This window comes from Thunnus albacares, chromosome 15 (assembly GCF_914725855.1).
Source record: "Thunnus albacares chromosome 15, fThuAlb1.1, whole genome shotgun sequence".
Classification (NCBI taxonomy): domain Eukaryota; kingdom Metazoa; phylum Chordata; class Actinopteri; order Scombriformes; family Scombridae; genus Thunnus; species Thunnus albacares.
The window spans coordinates 26,176,555-26,197,900 of NC_058120.1; the positions used below are offsets into that span (position 1 = coordinate 26,176,555).

Consider the following 21,346-nt stretch of genomic DNA (forward strand, 5'->3'; position numbering starts at 1 on the left):
GGCACTTGTGTATTCTGTTGTTGTTTTTTTTTCGGTGGTGGCTCTCGTGTCGCTTCACCTCGGTGTCACTCTCGCTCTCCTTCTTATTGTACGTCTTGTTTTTTTATTCACTGGAAATTGATCTGAAATGATTGATGTCGTGCACAATCCACATCTTCTTTTTTTTGTTTGTTTGTTTTTTCTCTTCTTCCTCTTTTTTTTATTTTTATTTTTTCTTCCTCCCTGTCTGATCTTCTCGTGCGCCTCAGAGTCTCAACCGAGTTTGAGAGAAACGGGAGACTTGAGGGCTCAAGGTGAGGTTACCTGCCCCCCCACACACACACACACTCCCCCCCTCCCTCCTCCTCCTCCTCCTCCTCCCTCAGGTGTCGGTGCCCCCTCCCCCTCTTATCGTAGGCTTCAGTTTGTCCTCGTCTCCTCCTCCTCCTCCTCCTCCTCCTCCTCTTCCTCTCTCTGCTTGGTTTCTCCCGGGATGTTTGAATGTGTCGGACGGTTTGAACACCTGCATGTTTGCATCGTACTCGTGTTGCTGCTCAGTTTGCATTGCATGTTTGTTTGTTTTTTTTTTTATCCTTTGACAGCCTGAGAAATCCTCCTAATACCCGCTCCCCCCCCCTCTGCCCCCCACCCTTCCAAAAAAAAAAAAAAACCCCTGCCTTTAATCCAGCATGGATGTATCCGGCTCCAGTTCACGTTACATTCAAGTCACAGAGTTTTTCCAGGAAATAAATACATTTACTGCTGTTTGGGAGGGAATTTCATGAATCCACAGAGACACTTTTTAAACATCTGGATGAAAAAATGTTTAGTTTGCTGCACAAAATGTTTCCCAGGTGGTCGGCTGTATTTCCTGTCCTGTAGATTCATTTTAAAGGACATAAATGTAGAATATCTGTTTAACAACCTGTTGATTTTGGCAACTATTATATCTGAAAGAGCAGATTTTTAACTGTTATTATACTCTTAAGACTCTTTAAATGTATGGAAACATTTACAGCTGCAACAATATGTCAAAAGAAAACTAATCAGCAAATATTTCCTTGTCTTACATTTAATATGTTCAGGTTTTGGTCTGTTTCTTTTGAAGATGTCGGTTTTCAGATCATTTATAGACCAAGTTATTAATCAAGAAAAGATTAATCAATGATGAAAGTAACTGTTAGTCGCAGCTCGATAAACATTATTATTATTATTATTATTAGAACCTTTTTTTAAATCAACTGTGAAAACCTTAAATTTATATTATATTGTATTTTATTAATCCCAAAGGAAATTACAGTTAAATTACAGTTGTTTACATCTTCGTCTGTTCTGCTGCTCATATTGTGTCACTTGACTTTGAATTGATTTTTGCCTTTTTGATAATAATTTGAGAGTTTAATGAAGAGTAAAATAATAAACTATTTTCTATCCAAGTAGCTGGAAATAAACTAGTTCATTACTCACTTTTTATAACACAGGAAAAATATAGAAATGAACTAAATTAATAGTAAGTGAGTCGTCTTAACCACAACGTCCTGGTTTGTTTTCAGATTTGGATCTTTGTTGTTAAGTTCATTTTTATTTGTGTAGCTCAGTATCACAAATTTGTCCTCAGGGAGTTTTACAATCTGTAGAGCTATAAAACATCTACTATCAGATTATTCAGATCAGGAAAAACTTCCCCCAAAAACCTTTTTAACAAGGAAAACATCCTGTTAACTATCAGATAAAGGCTCAAAAATGCCAGAAAAAATCATCAAAAGTCGCATTAATACAAACAAATGTAACAGATAGAAAATGAAAAATGTCGGTTCATGTACAAACTGAGTGAGCAGAATCATTTTCCATCCAGATGTTTTAAAAAGTCAGAAGAGCAGTAAATGTTTTTATTCATCTCTTCAGAGAAACTGTCGCTCTGTGACTCAAATGCAGTAACGATATTTGAGAAGCTCAGACTGGAGCTGAAGCGCCGGAGGTGGAAACACAGACACCAGCCACTAGATAAATGTATAATTGTTGATTTTTCTCGGTTCGGGCGATTGGATCAGCTGCTTTTGGCTAATAAAGAATAAAAAAAAGAACATATTTTTAGTGAAACAAAGTGGCTGTTGAATCTGTTAATCCACCTCACACGGCTTTAAAAAAAACAATCTCCTGACATTATGATGAGAAAACAGTCGATAAATCTGCAGGTTTCAAATCTTTTCTTTGTGTTTTGTTCTCTGCCGACAGTCGCCATGTACCTGGGGATCAAAAAGGGGAAAATAAAGACAGTAAACCCCGCTCCCTCAGATTCACTTGGAGTATGAGGACCACCAGCTCCATGGAGCCTTGTGATATCATGCGGGAGATTCGCAAGGTGCTCGACGCCAACAACTGCGACTACGAACAGCAAGAGAGTTTCCTGCTTCTTTGCGTCCACGGAGACGGGCGCGCCGAAAACCTGGTCCAGTGGGAGATGGAGGTTTGCAAGCTGCCCCGTCTCTCCCTCAACGGCGTCAGGTTTAAACGGATATCCGGATCATCCATCGCTTTCAAAAACATTGCTTCCAAAGTTGCCAACGAGTTAAAGCTATGAACAAAAGGGTTTAAAAGTATACATATATATATCTAGAAGTATTTAAGCTGTACAATCATCCAAGTAGCAGTTTCCAAATGTCTCCTTTTTTTAAAAAAACAAAATACAGAGTATGTATTGAATATTATAATGTATAGGTTAAGGCTTTTGGCAATAATCACTGAATTACCTACTAATATCTCAGTCTATTCTGGCCACACGGGGTCGACATTAACGAGTTGAATATGATTTGTCATGCTGTGAATGTGGACAAAAAAAGCATTTCTAGTCTTATTTATTTCATCTTTTTTCTCTCTCTCTCTCTCTCTTTATCTCTCTCTCTCTCTCTCTCTCTCTCTCTCTCTCCTGGAAAAGAAAAAAAATTACGTAGCGTTTTTTTTTTGTTTTCAGTGTAAATAATGTATCTTACTTTCAAGACAGCTTCACTGCAATACTCATTTTGTTTCTTCCTTTTTTTTTTTTTTTTTCTTTTTTCTTTTTGTATTTCGTTACAAAGTAGAGATGATGGGGGGGGGGGGGGGGGGGGGGGAGTCCGTGTAAATGCCCACATGGTTAAGGGTCACTCATGTCTCAATTAAAGTGTCTGTCAACTTGAACGTCTCGTCTCACGTTGGTTATTCGTACCGTGATGCGTTCAAGGTTTAAAAAAAAAAAAAAAGAAAGAAAAGAAAATATGTAGTGTGATGCTTTTTTTTCTTTTTAAATTTTTTTGTGGAGCTTTATTTTTAGTATTTGAAATGAAATGTTCAGTGTTTGGATGAAAAGTGAAACATACTTTTGGAACAGTTTATTTTAAAAAGGAAGAAATATGAGGCATAAAACAAATTCAATTCCAAACTCAAGCAGATGGTTAAAAATAAAAATGTATCGACACACCTGCCAGCTGCAATGATTAGTCAATCGATTAATTGCCAACTATTTTGACAATCTATTAATCGTTTTGAGTCATGTCTTTAAGCACAAAAATGTCCAAATTCTCTGATTCCAGCTTCTCAAATGTGAATATTTTCTGGTTTCTTTAGTCTTCTGTGACAGTAAACTGAATATTTTTGAGTTTGTGGATAAAACAAAACATTTGCAGACGTCATCTTGGGTTTTGGGAAACTGATCCATGTTTTTCCAGCATGTCCATTCTGACATTTTATGGACCAAATAATTACTTGATTAATCAAGGAAATAATCAACAGATCAATCGATAATGAAAACAATCATGAGTCGCCTCCCTGATGGTGTTTTCTTTTAGTATTTATTTGGGAGTTTGAGTCCTTGATCTGTGAAGGAGTTCAATGTTCTGTACATGTTGAGAATACCGGACTATTTATTTAATGTTTATTTGTATGTATCAATGATACATTAAAGAACAAAACTCAACTAGAAAGTACTGATAGAAAGAAACTACTAAACTAAGAGGAATGATTTTGTTTCCCAGGATGGATACGGAGTGATTTGTTTTAGTAATAAGAGCTTTTTCACAGGGAACATTTAGACTTGTCTAAGAAGGAAAAGCTCAGGTGGAAGTGATTAAACTCATGATGGCTGCTTAGTATTTAGGTGATGAGTCAAAACGTCTGCTGTGAAAATGGTGTTTCAAGCATTTTTAGGTCAAAAAATATTTGTGTCTAAATCAAAACAAACAGGTTAAACTTCAACCTGATTTAGAACAATTAAAACGAGAGCGGCAACGATTAGTCGACAGAAAATTAATCTGCAACTATTTTTAAGCAAAAATGTGTTTATTGCAGCTTCTGAAATGTGAGGATTTGATGCTTTTCTGGGTCGTACATGAAGTAAAGTGAATATTTTAATATTTGAAGACGTCACAACAGACATTCTGTTTTCTTACATTTTATAGACAGAACAAATCTGTAGTTTAATCAATAATGAAAAATAATCCTTTCAGGCCTAGTTGTAACCCAGGAAAATAAACAGTACTTACTGACATGAAGCTCAAGTTGAGCTTCTTAATGATTTAAAAATTTGTTTCAGATGTTGAATCGGCTTCAGAGTTCAGTTTGTCTGAAATGTTTAAATGAGGCAGATAAAATAGTCACAAAGTAAATTCCATTCAGATCTCAGAGACGTCTGATTGTCTGAAGGCAGTTTCAGGATTTTCTGAGCTTTTCTTTCACTGCAGACAGGAAGTTCAGCGTCATAACAAACTACTTCACTGACAGAAAAGCTCAGTGACTAAATGCTTTGGCTTCAGTCTAAAGAATGAAAATGAAATGCAACTATTTAGTCTAAAATGCCACAAAATGGTGAAACATTTCCAATCAAGTCAATGAAATGATTCATTGCAGTTATGATCTTTTAAAACCTAAAATATCCTTTTTAAACAGCTTTACTGCTGAATGTAAACGGAGTGTTTGTCAGCTTTACTAACATGTTTTATTCAGGGACTCAGTTTCCTGTCGTGTCAGTCGTGCAGGTCCAGCTCTACATGTATGTAGAACTGTTTCTGTACGACTGGTAACCAAACTTTAAACCAGTCAAAGATCCAGTGAAGGCAGCGACTCCACATGTCTGAGGGTGTAGATTCATGTTATGATTCTGCCACAATCCACAACTTTGTTACACATAAATGACCCATGATGAAAGAAAACTGAACCAGAGAAACATCAGATCAGGTTATTAGATTAAATGTCACCTGGATGATGATGATTTACTGGACTGGACAAAAATCACAAGTTCAACTTTAAGCAGAACATTTTATTTCAGATCCATCTTCACCTCACAGGAACCGTTTTGTTTTAAATACACAAACAAATCCAAACTGCATAATACAGAGTGCATTCCAGGACAGAGTCAGACATTCATTCAGACAGAGGGGAGGGGGAGGGGGGTGTAGATGAGAGGGAGGGGGAGGAGGGAGAGGAAGGGAAGGAGGGAGGGGAAGGGAGGTGGTCGGGTGTTTGGATGGTTTTACTTCTGGGCGGGCATCAGGCTGTCGATGGACTCTCCCTTCTCCAGCTTCTTCTCCATCTCCACCAGCAGCTTGACGCCGTCGACCACCATCTGCACTAACTCCACCTCAGAGAATCCCAGTCTGTCAGCGTTGGAAATGTCGAAGATTCCACCCACAGCGGCCGTGTCCACGCCACCTGATGGCAAACACACAAAATACTTTACAAACCGATTCAGACTTAATGGTTAACAGCTTTGTTTTACAATCTAAACATTAAATCCAACATCTGACTGATCAAGTTAAAAACTAAATCTGGAATTATTTCACAACATTCTACAGTTAAATACAGATGTTGAAGAAAAGATCTTGTTGAGACAATGTTGAGACAAACATGTCCGTGTGGGCAGAACAACTTTCAGATCCTATAAGCCACTTGCAGCAGTTCTACGTACCAGTTCCACGTTTCTGGAGCCTCAGCCTCTTGAGAACCTCCTCGAACTTGGCGTGTTTGCTCATGTTGGGCAGCTTCACGTGCACACCAGCACGCAGGCCGGTGCCCAGGTTGGACGGGCAGGTGAGGACGTAACCCAGGTGCTCGTTCCACATGAATGCATGGCCTCTGTCTTTGAACAGGCTCTCAATCTAAAACAGAAGCAGGCTGATGAGATTCCTATATAACGACTAATGATTATTATATGCACATTACAAAATATCCTTCAGTGTTGCTCCTGAGAACAAACCACCACAGATTAATGACACCTAATCTCATGTTTCCTACAAACCTTGGTGAGTCCGGTACAGAAGCGAGCGAAGACTTCCTTCATGTTTCCTCCTTTCTGCATAGAGATCACACGCAGGTGGTCCTCCTCGTTCACCCACACCAGGAATGTCTTGTTGTCGTTGTGCCTTCAGACACACAAAGTGGAATTAAGTTTACTTCAAATTTAAATCTACATATGAAAGATTTACAGAAGGTTGTGTGAAAAGCAGTGAGGTCTCACCAGATGCCTCTGGCGTCGGGCCAGTCACGGGCCATCCCTGAGGCCAGCAGCAGGGGAGACACTGGCTTGTCAAACAGGAAGTGGTCATCGATGAGCTGCTGCTGCTCAGCGTCTGTCATGTTCTTCAGGGCGTAGTATTTCCCCTTCAGGTCTCCGCTCAGAGAGTCCAGAGCTGCGGAGACGAGAGACAACTTTAATAAAACAAAGAGCTCAGAGTTGTCAAAACATTAACGTGCTGTCAGGAAGCTGCGCTGAAGCATCCTGTGAAGGACTGTAGATCAGATTATTCTAGTGTCCTGTGGTGTTATACCACCTGCTACCACTAGAGGACGCTCTCTGTACAGAAATGAGTCCAACAAGCATCATGTTTGACTTCATGGAGCATCACTGTGGTCTCAGTTTACAGTGAGTCATTCAGCTACAGCCCTGATTCCATCTGCATATGTGGCACTTAGTACAGATGGAAGCAGAGTCTGTAGTTTGTAACAGACCAGTTTCAGCTCCAGGATGAACTGGAGCTCTTTACCTTCGATGGAGAGCTTCTCCACGGCGCGTCTCTCTCCTCGGCTGCAGTGTGGTGGCAGGCAGAAGCCGCGGATGCTGCGGCCCGTTCGGACTCGGGAGCTCAGGACGTAGTTGGGGTCGAGGTCATCGCCTCCCTTTGGAGAAAGAACAGCAGTTAGTTTCTCTGCAGAGTAAATCTGATCACTTTATATTCAGCCAGGTTACATGATGCTGCGGCACCTTCAGGTTGTCTGAGTTGAGGTCGGTCTTGTGCTTGTCTGTGGGTTTGTATCCTCCGTGTCTGTCCTCGATCACGGGGTCCAGCAGCTCTTTGAACACCTCGTACGTCTCCTCGTCTCCGGCGACGCATCCCACGGTCATGATGAAGGGATGTCCTGCACACAAAGTCAACAGGGTCACAGGGGAGACAGCGGACAGGAGGACAGACAAACCAACATCCTCACTAACTCTGGTCAATGTGCTGAGTGTCATCAGGTCTCAGGATGGGACTTGTGGTACTGTACCAGGATTATCAACCCCTGTCTGAATGACACCATCTATGGTGAAGCCGTTGGGGGTAGACAGCGTTCTCAGCTTCTTGTACATGTCCAGGGTTAAGTATTTGGCCATGTGGTTGTTGTGCTGGCTGAAATCTGGGTACTCCTCCTCAGCTGAAAGCCTCTTCAGCGTCAGCTTGGCCATATTCTCAGAGCTAAACAGAGACACAGTCTACAGGGTGAGGACCAGTCACCTGCCATAATTCACTTAAACTGAATTCTTCTGAAAATAGTTTCAACATGAATCATGGGATATTCACACGGGAAGCAGCCACACTGTTCAGTTCTAGCTGCATCAGGCATTAAAAGTGTAACTGACATGATAAGACCGTGAAAGCAGCTGTGGATTATGAGCTGCTGCCCATCATGCATTATGTAATACTGGTAATCTTTACCATTTGCTATAAAAGCTGTGCAATATTGCTGATAATGGAGGTTTAGAGAAATATGACCGTTTCTAACTGATTCATCTCTCCTTATATATGTGTGCAAGTGTCGCTTATAGTGATCCCCCCCCTCACCAGGGTCACAGTGCAAAAAGCTGTTAGTGTTCCTCTCAGAACATGAAGCTCAGAGCGCCGCTGCGGCCATTAAACGCGGTCGATCAGGCGGAACAGATGGCTGTTCCGCCAAAAAGCCGCTTGGTTTTTTTTTTTTTTTTTTACCTGGGTTGTCAACCCCAGTCTGAATGACATCATCCAAAGTAAATCCACTGGGTGTCTGTTTGCTCCTCAGCTTCTCGTACATCGCAGCAGTCAGGACCTTTGCCATATGATTGTTGTGTTTGCTGAGGTCCGGATACTCCTGCTCCGAGGCGTAATTCATCTTCATCTGGTTGTGCGTGTTACCGAAAGGCATGGCTGATCCCTGGGCGGAGGATGGAGGGAAGACACGGTGAAAAAGCAGCGAAACAAACGGACTGCAGAGTCAGCACAAGTCTCGACCTCACACCGACTTTTAGATTGAGGATGTTAAAATGTAGCTCGAGTGACTGAAGTACAGATAGACGATCAAATATCCCGCCGTTAACCATCTAATGTGTTTAAACAGATGCAGAAATATGCAGCAGCTACACTGTGTGAAACATAACATGCATATCTCCTTTTTATATTAGTAAACTACTACAATAGCAAAGTTAACACGAATCATCGTAGTGAAAATCGGACATATTCATAAGGCCAAGATATGTGCCTCTACCACCCAGCTATCATATCCTCATTTTAAACTTAAAGATATTCTGTCTGTGCGGGATTTGAGTTAAAATGAACAATATTCCTACCTGTTGTCGTCGGATTTGACTACTACTACTACCAGGGGTTGATACAAAGATCCCTATTTTTCCGGCCGAGGAGCTCACAAAACCTCCAGCAGCTTCCCAGCAGCTCTCCGGTCGGACTGATGAGCTGAATCGTCATTTATAGTACACCGTCTCTCCTCCTATTGGTCAGTATTTGTAGTCCATTCATTCAATTGGACGTGTTCATTTGGTTTCAGAGGGGAATCCTTAAACATGGAGGTTTCTCTCTAATTCAACTTTTTCTACAACAAGGCTCATTTTATTATTATTTATTTATTATGATCCAATCCAATATTCTTATAGGACTCGTCAGTTATTTCAACATACTGTTAAATTCCGTGAAACCGAGCAGCTAATCAAAGTGAATCTGATCAGAGACATTGACTATTGTGATATTAATACATTAGTGTTTCTTTTCATCCGTGCATTTTACAGTCTAAAAAGATGTAAAATCACTTGACAGCAATGGTGGAACTCAACTAAGCATTATTTAAATACTGTTGTTTGTGTACAATTTTGAGATAAGTGTACTTTACTTGAGATTTTCTGCTATTTCACACTCCAACAGGGTAATACTGAACTTTTGCAGTTCACCACATTCAATTGACAGCTGTAGTTGCAAGTTACGTTGCAGATTAAGATTAAACATACAAAACATATGGTCTGTTTATAAAATTATAAGCGTGGTTGTCGATTAAACTACCCAACAGTATATAAAGATGTTAAAATAAGCACCAGCTTTAACATTACATGTAAAAAGCAGCAGGAATATTAATCACATAATATAATAATGACAGGGCCTGCTCTGCTGCTCGGGTATTTTTGATACTTTAAATACATTTTGCTGTTAAAAGCTGTTTAGTGAAGTAAGCCTTTTTGTCAATCTGTCCTTTTTCAACAATCTAAACAGAGTTTAATGTTGTTTGTTTTCAGAGAAATGCAACCTAAACAGTACAGTTCATCATTTAAGGGTTTTTCCTCATGAAGCTGGCTGAGATAAAGCCAATAGTGTGCAAAGCGATCATCAAGGCTTCTTTGCAGAATCTAAAATGTTAATCAAATTGGTTTGTCTAACACGATTTTGTTTACTGCACGATTCCATACGTGTTATTTATATAGTTTTGATGTCTTCAGTATTTTTCTACAATGTAGAAAACATTCAAATAAATAAAAACCCTTGTATGAGTAGGTGCCTGGTACTGTATGTGTTTAATTTCAAAGTACAGTCCGTTATATACATACTAAAACATGTCTGGAGGAGAAAAATAGCTTTGTGGAGATTCTGTGCATCAACATCCTCCTGAAATGTTCACATTTTGTTCGTTAATCCAAATACAATAAACCTGCGGGGCTGCAGGGTGAAAAGCGCAGATCTACAAATCATCTGTGCTGCCTCTTTAAACCGGCTCTTTCGGTTCAGAGAGTTTACCGATCCGTGAACCGGGTCACCATCCGGTCTGTCTCACCCAACTTCCTCTGAAAACAACACCACGTGTGTGAGGGAATGAATGGGTAGCTGTCAGTGTTGTCCACATGCGCACACACCGGTGTTAAGAGCAGAAATAGCCGTTTACGGTCAATAGTTTGTGGTCGTTTTTATCTCGGAAACCACCGAACATCACCTCTGGAGAAGGTAGGCTGAGAGTCGCCAACGGCTGTTTTCTGTGCGAAGCGTAATCAACGGTAACGGCAGCTAACTGTTAGCCAACGTTGCTAACGTTAGCAGTTAGCAAGTCGAACCAGCGTTCAAACAAAACTCACCATCAGTCGTAAATAGTAAGTTTGGCTTACAGACATTTTGCACTGTGACTTCTCTGTATGTTTGAGGGTAGAAATTGTGATTATAATGTTGAAACTGTTAAAAAAAAAGTGACCCAACAACTGAATGTTAGCTAGCTAACCGTTGCAACGGTTAATCAGCGAACGTTAGCTTCAGTTAGGACGAGATATTCGCCAATTTAGCGTTAGTTTAGCTACAGAAAACTTTATTTAACAGCCAGGTATTGTTTAAAGTCTGTTTTCCCATCTATTGGTGCTCCCCCCAAACTTATCCTTATCTCTGCCAACCACTTACTATCTCTGCAGTGCTCAGAGGGGTACAGGGACACCACCTGAAGGGGAACCAGACCTCGACACAACACCTGATTTTCTCTAAATACACTAGAAATATAGAGACAGTCATTCTTAACATTAACTAATTAATTAATCTGACTCACATCTTCTCTGTGTTGTCCGACATGTTTCCGTCCGTTTCTTTCTTGAAGCAGCAACAACAAATTCGCCTGGTCTCTTCGAAGTTTAGCAGTGAAATTAAACGGCCGTTTGGCATCAGTTTGGAAAATGCAGGTTTTATAAAATAACTGTTTGTGCGCGTGGTAGCAACATGATGGAGTTGCCATGGGTGACAGAATGGCCGGAGAGCGGTTGCCATGGCAACAAGGGCCCTGCTGCCACCATCCAGGAGCGGATACAACAGAACAGGAGGGGGTTTTAGTTATCAATCAATCAGTTAGCGATTAATTTAATCGTTGGCAACTAATCGATTAATCAACCAATCCTTGCAGCATTAGTTTTAACTGTGCCAAATTAGGTTGAAATTTAGCCCTGTTTGGATTTAGACACACAAATGTCTGACTCTATGAATCGATTATCTAAATAGTTGGTGATTAATTTAATGGTTGGCAACTAATCGACTATTCATTGCAGCTCTAGTATATTCTCAAAGTAAAAACAACCCGTTTATTGATTTCTGACCTTGCTGTTGCAGAGTGACGGTCCTCACCATGAGTTTTGTGGAGTACTCAGACTTCATTCAGGACGGAGACGTAGCCATCGTCTACCTGAGCCACGACTCCATGATGCCAGTCAAGGTGCAACAGGGCGCCCAAACGCAGACGCGCTACGGAGTCATCCGCCACTCCACAGACCTGATAGGTCAGCGGTACGGGTCGAAGGTCACCTGCAGCAAAGGCGGTTGGGTCCACGTCCTTCACCCCACGCCTGAGCTGTGGACGGTCACCCTGCCGCACCGCACGCAGATCCTCTACACCACAGACATCGCCACCATCACCATGATGCTGGAGCTGAAGCCGGGATCCGTCGTCTGCGAGTCAGGTGAGGGCGGCTTCACGTTCAAGTCAAAAGCTGTTTTTTAGAAAGCAAAGTGCATTTTACAAAACAATTAAAGATGAAAACGTGAGTAAATATGTCTTTGAAAACATAATGAGAGAAGCTGCAGCTGGACTGACATAAATGATGCAAAAGCACAACTTTATTGCTTTATTGACTCATCAAGAACACATAAGTTGAGACTTTTGATGCTGATAGAGTGTCGTGTATTTGGGAAATGGATGTAGCAAGCCGAGGATCTTTGGCACAAGCAGGAAGTAGCGAAGTATCAGCGGTAGCTTCGACAGGAGCGCAACTTAAACCTGCACTTAGTATTGATCAGTGGCGTTTGGTCGATATTCAGTCTGCTAAATAAGCAGTATCATTCTGGTATTGATCCAACACATTGGATTGGTGCCCCCTTTGTGGTCAGCCATATTGCACAATCTAATTTTGAACTATTTTTAATGCATGGCTTTTTTTTTAGCCACTACAGCAATAATGCATTCAAATTGGTTTCCAAACTCATTACACACAAGAGCATTAGCTGCTACTGACGAGTATGTTTGGTTTATGAGCACAATATATACAGTATGTAGTCCACGAGTTAATCATCAGCTATTCAGAAACTGGAAAGTTGACTTTTAAATAAGAGGCAGCAGTATTTCAGGTCTCATTATCAGTGGCATTTCCATGAGGCACAGTTTTATGACTATGTGGTTGGAGCTGCACTGCGCAATTTTGCATGTTGGGTGTTGTAAACGGTGACAAGAGCTTCATTTGGAAGAAAACTGACATCAGTAAACTGCTCACAGCATGTTGATTTGTATCAACCCGGCCAGTCTGTAAAGCTTTATGGTTAAAGTCACAGTAAAACAGCAGTTAGAGCGTCTTTATCTTCCATAATGTGACATTTACAAGCCATTGCATGACGGATTTGGTTCACTCAGAATGTGTGTTTTTAGTAAATACAAGGCGATATGGAGCTGTAGAGGACTACTGGCCTCCATGCATATCTCCTTCACCCACTTAGTTAGAACTGGAGGAAGATAAGAGTGAAATTAATAAATTAGACTGAGATCCAAACACACCTCTGATTCATGACCCATGAATTAAGGTGCGGTTTTATGTGATGGGTGGGGTGGTACTTGCACCAAATCCCATTTGAATGGATAAATTTATGTTTACGGGGTGAGGATTAGTTCAAGATGAGTCATGAAAACTATTGTAACATTTTACAAGAAGAAAGTGTCTTTAGGGAAATTATACACAGTGTAAAATTCAGTCTTTATTGAACAGTCTGTAGTTGGTTTTCAGGTTTTAATTTTGATTTCCAAACACCAGAATGAACTGTTCTTGCGTTCTTCTATAGCCGTCTGTGTTTTATGACTTATTAAGGCCTCAAATCTTCTACTGTGGTTTTATGAAACGCCAGATTTGAATCCTCCTCTTCACACCTTTGAGTCTCAGCCAGATGTTTTGGCCGACGGAGCATCAGCTGTTAAACATCATGGGACCTGTGTGCCTGAGAACATTCAGACGTTATGTAACACGGTATTCTCAATTTGTCGACACCGTCACATTCTCTCTTTTCCCCCACCTCCTCTCAGCTCTGTCCTCCATCTTCCATTTGTTTAATTGCAATCTCTCAGAGTGTGCTTGAGTGGGTTTTTTTTTTTTTTTACGGCTAGCTGTCGCAGTTTCTTCCCGGTCCAAGGGCGGCGAGGAGGAGGAGGAGGCGGGGGGATGGGCGAGGATGTTTGTATACGTTTGGTGCAGTGCTTCATCATGTTTTAGTGCTGACAGCTCTGCGCATGTCACCTTATTGATTGTACTCAGCTGAAATAGTGTGTGTGTGTGTGTGTGTGTGTGTGTGTGTGTGTGTGTGTGTGTGTGTGAGCTGTTGGAAAGGTCCTTGGGGTGATGAATAAATTCAGCTGGAAATCTGCTTAGTCAGTAAAGCACACACCAGCGGGATGGAGAGGGCTGCACTCGCTGCATTGGTATCACGTTTCTCTTGCATCTCTTTATGTCTATGCAATATTCTGCGTGTGCACACATACATGTATCAGAATAAAACCATCTCTCTGGAAGACATTTGAGTCACTTGGTTTATTAAATGACTTCTTGAATTAGCATTCTGTTAGCTGCACATAACACTCGAGCATCATCATACGTTGATGAGGTGATAATCAGCGTTTTGTACGGCACTGCGGTGACTCACAGCCTGATAGTCTGTTACAAGTATGCGCTGCCTCACGGAGGGTCGACTCCGTGTCACTGAGCTGTGTAAACACGCGCAGATTAGAGGTGATAATTTTGTTGGCTGTTCTCACTCCGCCTACACACCGGGGTCGATCCAAGGAGCGGTCGGTCATGTAGAGCGGTCACCTTGGAGGCAGGCGTTTCTGGAAATCACCCCGGCCGGCTCAGAGTTTTTTGAGCTAATTATTTACCGTGTGTTTTATTTTTTTTCCCCCACCTGTATCAGTGCTTCGTTGAGCGGGTTCCAGAGCCGCCATACTGAGCAAATACTACAACTCAAGGTCTGTTGATGTTAATGACCTGCATGACAGAAGGCGGAGCTTGTGAGTTGAGATATTGAGGCCGTGTAAAAACAGCAAGTTCAGCTGTCCAAGCGGCTGTACAGGGACGAACGAAGCCCCCAGAGTGGCGTTCTGGCCACATTCGGTATTATAGGATCATGTGATGCACATTGGCCCTTAATACTTTTTCCCCATACACATTTATTACAGAAGAAACTGCTGTAAACTGATGAATAAACCCCCACATGACTACCAAACAGATTGCAGATGGATCATCAGAATTTGATCCATTCTGTCCAACAGAATTTAAAAAAAAAAAAAAAGTTTACAAGCCAAAATAATTCAATGACCCACCAGAGACGGACGCTACTGAGCATGCTCCGTGGGCCCAAAAAAATGTGGAAGCCCGGTGATTATGGCTGGATCCAAATGTCCAGACGTCACCGCACGTGCAGACTCATGGACTTTTTGCAGGCACATTCCTGGGAAGTCTGCGAGTGAAGAGGGCCGTCCAAATCCACATTTCACCAAGTCCACAAGGGGCCTCAAGCGGACTTCCTGTAGACTGACTTTAACAATACTTCAGCTCAGAAAATGACCCAGAATCCACAGCAGTATGGAAATGACAGTGTTTCATCAATAATAAAATAAAACATTGATGACATTTGCTTTTTTTTTCAGTTTTGTTGTAAATTGATGTAGTTTCACTGCACTTTTTGTTTATTATGATCTGCTGAACTGAACAGGAAAAGGTTTGTCCATCTACAGCATGAAGGGCCTCAGTTGAGGATTTAATGTGAATGTAATATCTGCCATGTTCAGTAGTTCATGCAGCATTCTGACCAGATAGATACATATCAAAACCATTAAGAACTGTTCAGAAAAAACCACGTCGAGAAGAGCTACAGGGAATTTTAATTAATCTCCATGGAAACACTCGAGGTCTTCAGTCCCATCTCGTAATGCATTTTATAGCCTCGGGGACCGGCGACCTCGCAGACTTAACACGATGATGGTGAACACGTCACGGCTCAGTCTGGACATTTAGATTCAGCCTTCCTTTCACGGGGAATGAATGGGACGCCATCTTGGAACACCATGTCCAGTTCTCTTAAACATACAACAACTAAAACACCCTCAGTGTTCAGCGCCTGGTGCCTTTGGCTTGGTTTTGTGTTCCAGTGGAAGTGTTTGTTGGTGGGAAACCGGTGAGGGATCATATGTCATTTGTCATATATTGATTTGTACATTTGAGCTTTCCTTCTAGAGCTGAAACCATTTGTTGATTAATCCGTTAAATATACTAATGAAAATTGTACTTTATCAAGTAATTTATCAACCACAAACATCACAACACCTATTCTTGTTGCTTTTGTCTGTCTTGTATCATACATTTTATATTATATTTGGGTTTTTGACAGTTTGCCAAACAAAATAAACCATTTACAGATATTCACTTTGGTCTCTGGTAACTTATGAATAGCTAGTCTAAACATATTATGAATGAATTGAAAAAAACTATTATTTTTATTATTTGCAGCCATACTTACAATGTTGTGTACATGGATTTTCAAGAATTGGATCAGATGTGTCACAGCTGATATGATGGAGGGGGAAACTGCTCTGAAGGAATTTCCTTTTTATCTGGTTTCATAATCTTAAAATGGTCTTAATGGTTGTTGCAGATGTGTTTCCACACCGACAAGAATGAACCGCTGGGAAACACTGAATACTTGAGATTTTTAAGGCATGAATCAGCCGTCGCAGAAACATCTGCAGCAACTGTATCAGCAGGCTCTGGAAAACCGAAACCCGAAACTTCACTTCATAGCTGCAAACCGTCACTCTCGATATCTGTCAGAATAACGACGGCCACTTTCAGTTCAGCTTCATGTCGCCCCGCTACTGACATTCAAGGGTTCAGTGTCTTACTGAAGTTTACACAGACAGAAGTGGGTTAACGATGAGAGGCCGTTACTCTCTTACTTTCGCTTTCTAAAGCGTCTCCCGGGAAGTTGATATCTCTTGACTTTTGGTCTGATTTTGCTTCTCATTCTGCGCAACGACCGTATTGATTCTGATAGAGGAACAAGATGGAGAACAGAGAGCAGGGGATGAGCTGCAGTTCAGGTCAGCAGTCAGATTCACTGGGAGCCGTCAGTCCCCCCCCTCCCCCCCTCCTCCACTCTGTTTTCATCCTCGTCTATGGCTGTTTCCTCTCAGGCCAGTCGCTGCCTGCTGACTTGACGTCTTGTTCTGCGAGCAGACCAGAAGTGTTGAAATGAGTCATGAGTCGCCTTCACTATTTGCATCAATTCGTCACCGACAGAGGAAAGTTACACATGAGCTTTGAATGTTTTCCTACAGACAATGAGGTCAAACAAAGCTACATGTTGGAGTTGAGCTGTCCATGAGACCCTGAAGTACATTTAATTATTATGTAATTATCCTAAAATGCTGATGAATAATAATGCCATATAATAACCTTCAGACTTGTGTTTATGTGTTGTGACATGATTTTACTCTCCTGCTGCTGCTGTCGAGTGTATTTCTGAACCTTTCAGCCTCCTGGCGTGAAGCCTGAAGTCCAGTGTAGACTCTGAGCGTATTGATCATCTGTATCACAGTAGCGGAGGTCTGGATTCACCCATCAGTCAGACAGAGCTCTGCAGGAGCCGCACAGCCGTTTCCTCTCAACAGTAAACTCTATTTTAGAGATGACGATCGATCTCTCTCACACGGGTTAAATTCAGCCTGCAGCCTCAGCATCACGGTACATCTGAGGTTGTAGTTTGTGGGATAGTAAGATTGTCTTATATGCTTTGTGTTATAGTAATATGATCACAGCAGGAGGTGATTAACGCTAAAACGAGATTATTGTTAATCATGTATTACCAAACGCACTGGTTCCATCCTCTCAAACCTGAGTATTGGCTTCTTATCTCAGTTTTAGAGCTGCAACCATTAGTCGATCAACAGGAAATTAATCATTAACTATTTTTATAATCACATAATTGTTTTGAGACTTTTTTTTTTTTAAAGCAAAATGTCCAAATTCTCTGATTCCAGCTTCTCAAATGTGAATATTTTCCAGTTTATGTAGTGTTTATTTCAGGAAACAGTGACAAACAATCGATTAATTGGGGAAATGATGCTAGTTAACATACATCTCATGAACAGGTTGCATTCATCAGAGTTTTTTCAGTTCTAGGGCTGCAAGAAATGATTGTTTTCATTATTGATTAATTGTTTAGTCTATGATATGTTAAAAAATAGTGAAACAATCGCATTCACAATTTGTTAGAGGCCAGGGTAATGTCTTCAATTTGCTTATTTCGTCCGACTAACAGTCCAAAACCTTCAGATATTCAGTTCACTGTCATATAAGACAAAGAATAACAGCAACTGTCCACGTTTGAGAACATGGATCCAGAAACTGTTGGGCGTTTCTCAATCATCTGATAATCAGAACAGTTCCAGTTTAATGGTAGTGGCTCTGTTTGATTGCATTACGTTGTACATTAGGTTCTATGTTTTCTGATATGATTGTATATCAACGTCAAGTCCAGTTACTGACTGACAGGACAGACGAGCACAGTCAGTCCTTCACCCATGACGATAACAAAGCCGTCTTTTATCAATAAATGAGGTAATTTGAGTATAAAGCTTATCAGGGAGTGTCTGTCTGTCTCTCTGCTGTCGTGCCTTATATTTGACAACTTTTAATCTGCTTGTTTACATCGGTTGCGTCCTCATTCCTACGGTGCACCGTAAAGATCCATCCACAGTTTCCTGTTTACTCCCGTTTCCAGCCACAGACCATCCGCTTCAGCAGTGTGAGGTTTTTAGCAAGTCAAAGTACTGCTACGGGGGTAAACATTGCTCTCTTTGTTGCCACGCTAACAAAGGCGGCGGTGACGTAATGTCAGGAGGAGAAGAAGAAGAAAGAGGAGGAGGAGGGGATCTGCTGGCTTGTAGCTGTGTTCTCAACTCTCCAATCCCCCCCCCCCCCACTCCAACCCTCCACAAGTCACATGACTGGTGTTGTTTTTCCTCTTGTAAAATCACACGCGCATCAGTCCTTCTCATACCGTACGTGATCAGGCATTGTTTACCGCAGGAGGACCAACCAGAGCTCCGCTTTCAGGCCCACTCAGAAATGTAGCATCCACTTATCAGCCGGAGTGGAGAGAAACTCGGTGTGAAAACGTGGGCGTGTGTGTGTTGTAGTAACAGCTGTGAGCTCTTTGTTTAGACTGTGTGAGGACAGAGTGAAGCTTTTAATGACATTTTTAAGACACAACAAGACCTAATCTTTTTAGATTTTCCTAAAAGTACACGGCTTCATGTCCACAAGCTGTAAGAGCTGAGTCTGAGCTTTTCTTTATCTGGTTTGAAGACCTGATAGTGACGTGACTTTTTCTGAGATGCTTGTCGATCAGTTTACAGGCAACATGATGTGAAGTAACATCCACAATGTGTCACTGACAGTGTGTCTTTTCTGGTGCTTCATGCGTACAGCTGTAGGTAACAAGCTTCATCTCATATGTGTTTAAAATTAGATTTAGAAGCTACTGTAAGTCTTCAAATCTTATTAAAGGAGCAATAATTTCCAAAATGATCACCAGACACTCATTAGAGGGCCTGAATTTAGTGTTTGGGACCATAATGACGCGTTGAAGATGATTATTGACTTCTGGAGAGAAGTTGACGCTTTTTTAATGGGAGTCAGTTGGAGCATCTGACAGCCATCGGTGATACTTTAAGGTGCTTCTGCATCGGCTTCAGTCTGGTTTGGAGTATTGGTTGAATAAAACAACACTTTTTGGGAAATCATGACAAGCATTTTTCACACATTTATGCAGATGAGCGGAGCTCCGACCATCTTGATAATCGATTAAATCGTTTCAGTTATTTTAAAGCGAGTATGTCAAGCATTCCCCAGTCCCAGCCAGTCATTTGTTTGCTGCTTTTCTTGGTCTCACGTGTAGTAAATTTAAATATCTTTGAGTTTTGAGCTGTGGGTTGAACAAATCAGGCAAATTGAAGAGGTCACATTGGACTTTAGGAAACTCTAGGGGGCATTTTTCACTGTTTTCCGATGGTTTATAAACCAAACGATTAGTCGATTAATCAAGGAAATCATCAGCATATTAATTGACAATCTGTTAGAAACTGCTTCAGTGAGATTAAGTGTTGGACGTCCAGCAGTTTCTTACAGTTAAATCTGAGATATTGTCATTTTATCCACAATAACTTCGACATTCTATCAATATATGTTCAAACAGTCGCTTGAAACCTGGAAGCGCTACTTGACTCTGACTTCAGCTGTCCTGTTTAACTCACTTACAGCCACATAAACAAAAGCTTTTTTTTTTTTTTTTAATCAAATCCTCAACTGACTTGGAGGAAGTGGTCCACGTTTTTATCTCATCACATCTGGACTCCTTTAGCTCTATTTACTCTTTGCTTTAACGTCTGAAGTTGTCAGTTGGTCTGAAATGCAGCAGCGAAGATTTTAACTAATTTAAGAAAACACACATCTCTCTCCCCCCTCTCCTGGCTTCTCTTCTTCGGCTTTATTTGAGTTTGTTTTTTTAATCTTACTGGTTACATTCAAGTCTGAACAGCTCTAAACTACATTTCTGAACTTTTTACCCTTTATGAGCCAGATCGCAGCCTCGGGTCCTCTCTCGACTGTTCCTAGATCGAGGTCGGTGATAAGATGACGGTTTTATCAGGGTTGTTTGTTTATTTTGGAGTCTTTCTAATCTGTTTCTGTTTGGCAAAATAATTCTTAATGCAGCTTAAAGATTAGAAGATTAAAATTGTTTTTAAACGGACATCCTGCCCTCAGTTTTTTATGCTGCTTTCAGCTTAAAGCTCCAAGTCTGAAACGGTGACAACAAACATTCGATGTGTCTTTATTAAACATGAATCAAACTGTTCTTCTGATAGATTTAAGCTCTATCCATCATGTATTTGTCATCTTGCTGCGGTCTTTGTGTCCCAGGTACCGGCAGCAGCTCGCTCTCTCACGCTGCTTTCAGCTTAAAGCTCCAAGTCTGAAACGGTGACAACAAAGATTCAATGTGTCTTTATTAAACATGAACCAAACTGTTCATCTGATAGATTTAAGCTCAGTCTGCGGTCTTTGTGTCGCAGGTACCGGCAGCGGCTCGCTCTCCCACGCCATACTGCGTACCATCGCCCCCACGGGTCACCTGCACACGGTGGAGTTCCACCAGCAGCGGGCGGAGAAGGCGGCCGAGGAGTTCAAGGAGCATCGCATCGATCACCTGGTCACCGTCAGGAACCAGGACGTGTGCAAGGACGGGTTCGGAGTGACTGGCGTGGCGGACGCCGTCTTCCTGGACATCCCCAGCCCCTGGGAGGCGGTGGGACACGCCAAGGCCGCCATGAAGAAGCAAGGTGAGACGTGTGTGTGTGTGTGTGAGAGAGAGAAAGTGTTTGTTCTTTGAAGAAACTAGTGATAGAAGAAAACCTAGATTACACAATAATTTCAAACTTATGTCTGCATTTTATGTTTTATATATATTGTATATACATTTTAAACAAAGCCTCTGCTCTGGGACTGTAGATGGAAACGAGCTTTTATCTATATCTGGTACAAGAAGTGTATTGTGCATCGTCTATGTTAAATAATCAATAAATACATGAATCTGTTAACTATTCTTCTTGATTAATCAATTGTTTAGACTATGAAATGTAAAGAAAAAAACAGTAGAAAAAGTGTATTACAAGTTTAAGTGTCTTGTTTTGTTCAGTTTACATTGATTTAAATACAGAAAATCAGCAAATCCTTTCATTTGAAAAGCTAGAAACAGATAATTTTGTACATTTTTAT

At 41.2% G+C, this 21,346-nt stretch overlaps 2 protein-coding genes across 20 annotated transcripts in view; one reads left to right on the top strand and one right to left on the bottom strand.

The window, feature by feature from the left end:
- LOC122998621 (MAP/microtubule affinity-regulating kinase 3-like) overlaps nucleotides 1–21,346 on the top strand; it is an 86,774-nt gene that overhangs the window by 59,035 nt on the left and 6,393 nt on the right. For 6 of the 17 annotated variants that reach the window (XM_044375562.1, XM_044375561.1, XM_044375565.1 and 3 more), the window contains 2 exons: nucleotides 249–293; nucleotides 2,215–3,156. In XM_044375562.1, the coding sequence (XP_044231497.1) occupies nucleotides 249–293; nucleotides 2,215–2,560 (391 nt within the window). In that variant the 3' untranslated portion in view covers nucleotides 2,561–3,156. Of the gene's footprint in view, nucleotides 1–248; nucleotides 294–2,214; nucleotides 3,157–10,020; nucleotides 10,601–11,268; nucleotides 11,487–11,591; nucleotides 11,939–20,643; nucleotides 20,911–21,346 lie in introns of those variants that run through there. The other 11 variants (XM_044375558.1, XM_044375556.1, XM_044375560.1 and 8 more) reach the window with 5 other exon arrangements.
- On the bottom strand, nucleotides 5,249–11,152 carry ckba (creatine kinase, brain a). 3 transcript variants are annotated; one of them, XM_044375574.1, is made up of 8 exons: nucleotides 11,041–11,152; nucleotides 7,495–7,682; nucleotides 7,211–7,365; nucleotides 6,993–7,125; nucleotides 6,467–6,638; nucleotides 6,248–6,371; nucleotides 5,918–6,107; nucleotides 5,249–5,661 (listed from the first exon to the last, which is right to left on the bottom strand). In XM_044375574.1, exons 1-8 carry the CDS (start codon nucleotides 11,061–11,063, stop codon nucleotides 5,483–5,485), a joined length of 1,164 nt encoding a protein of 387 aa, XP_044231509.1. In that variant the 5' UTR covers nucleotides 11,064–11,152; the 3' UTR covers nucleotides 5,249–5,482. The 3 variants fall into 3 exon arrangements, with proteins under 3 accessions (XP_044231509.1, XP_044231510.1, XP_044231511.1); XM_044375575.1 differs by lacking the exons at nucleotides 7,495–7,682; nucleotides 11,041–11,152 and adding exons at nucleotides 8,193–8,394; nucleotides 8,807–8,933; XM_044375576.1 differs by lacking the exon at nucleotides 11,041–11,152 and adding an exon at nucleotides 8,193–8,299.

Excerpts from the sequence above, each read along its gene's own strand:
- ckba (XM_044375574.1), bottom strand. The coding sequence starts at position 11,063 with ATGTCGGACAACACAGAGAAGAT. Across the intron at positions 7,683-11,040 it reads TCGGACAACACAGAGAAGAT|CTCTGAGAATATGGCCAAGC; the intron begins GTGAGTCAGATT and ends GTCTCTGTTTAG. Across the intron at positions 6,108-6,247 it reads TCTGTACCGGACTCACCAAG|ATTGAGAGCCTGTTCAAAGA; the intron begins GTTTGTAGGAAA and ends CTTCTGTTTTAG.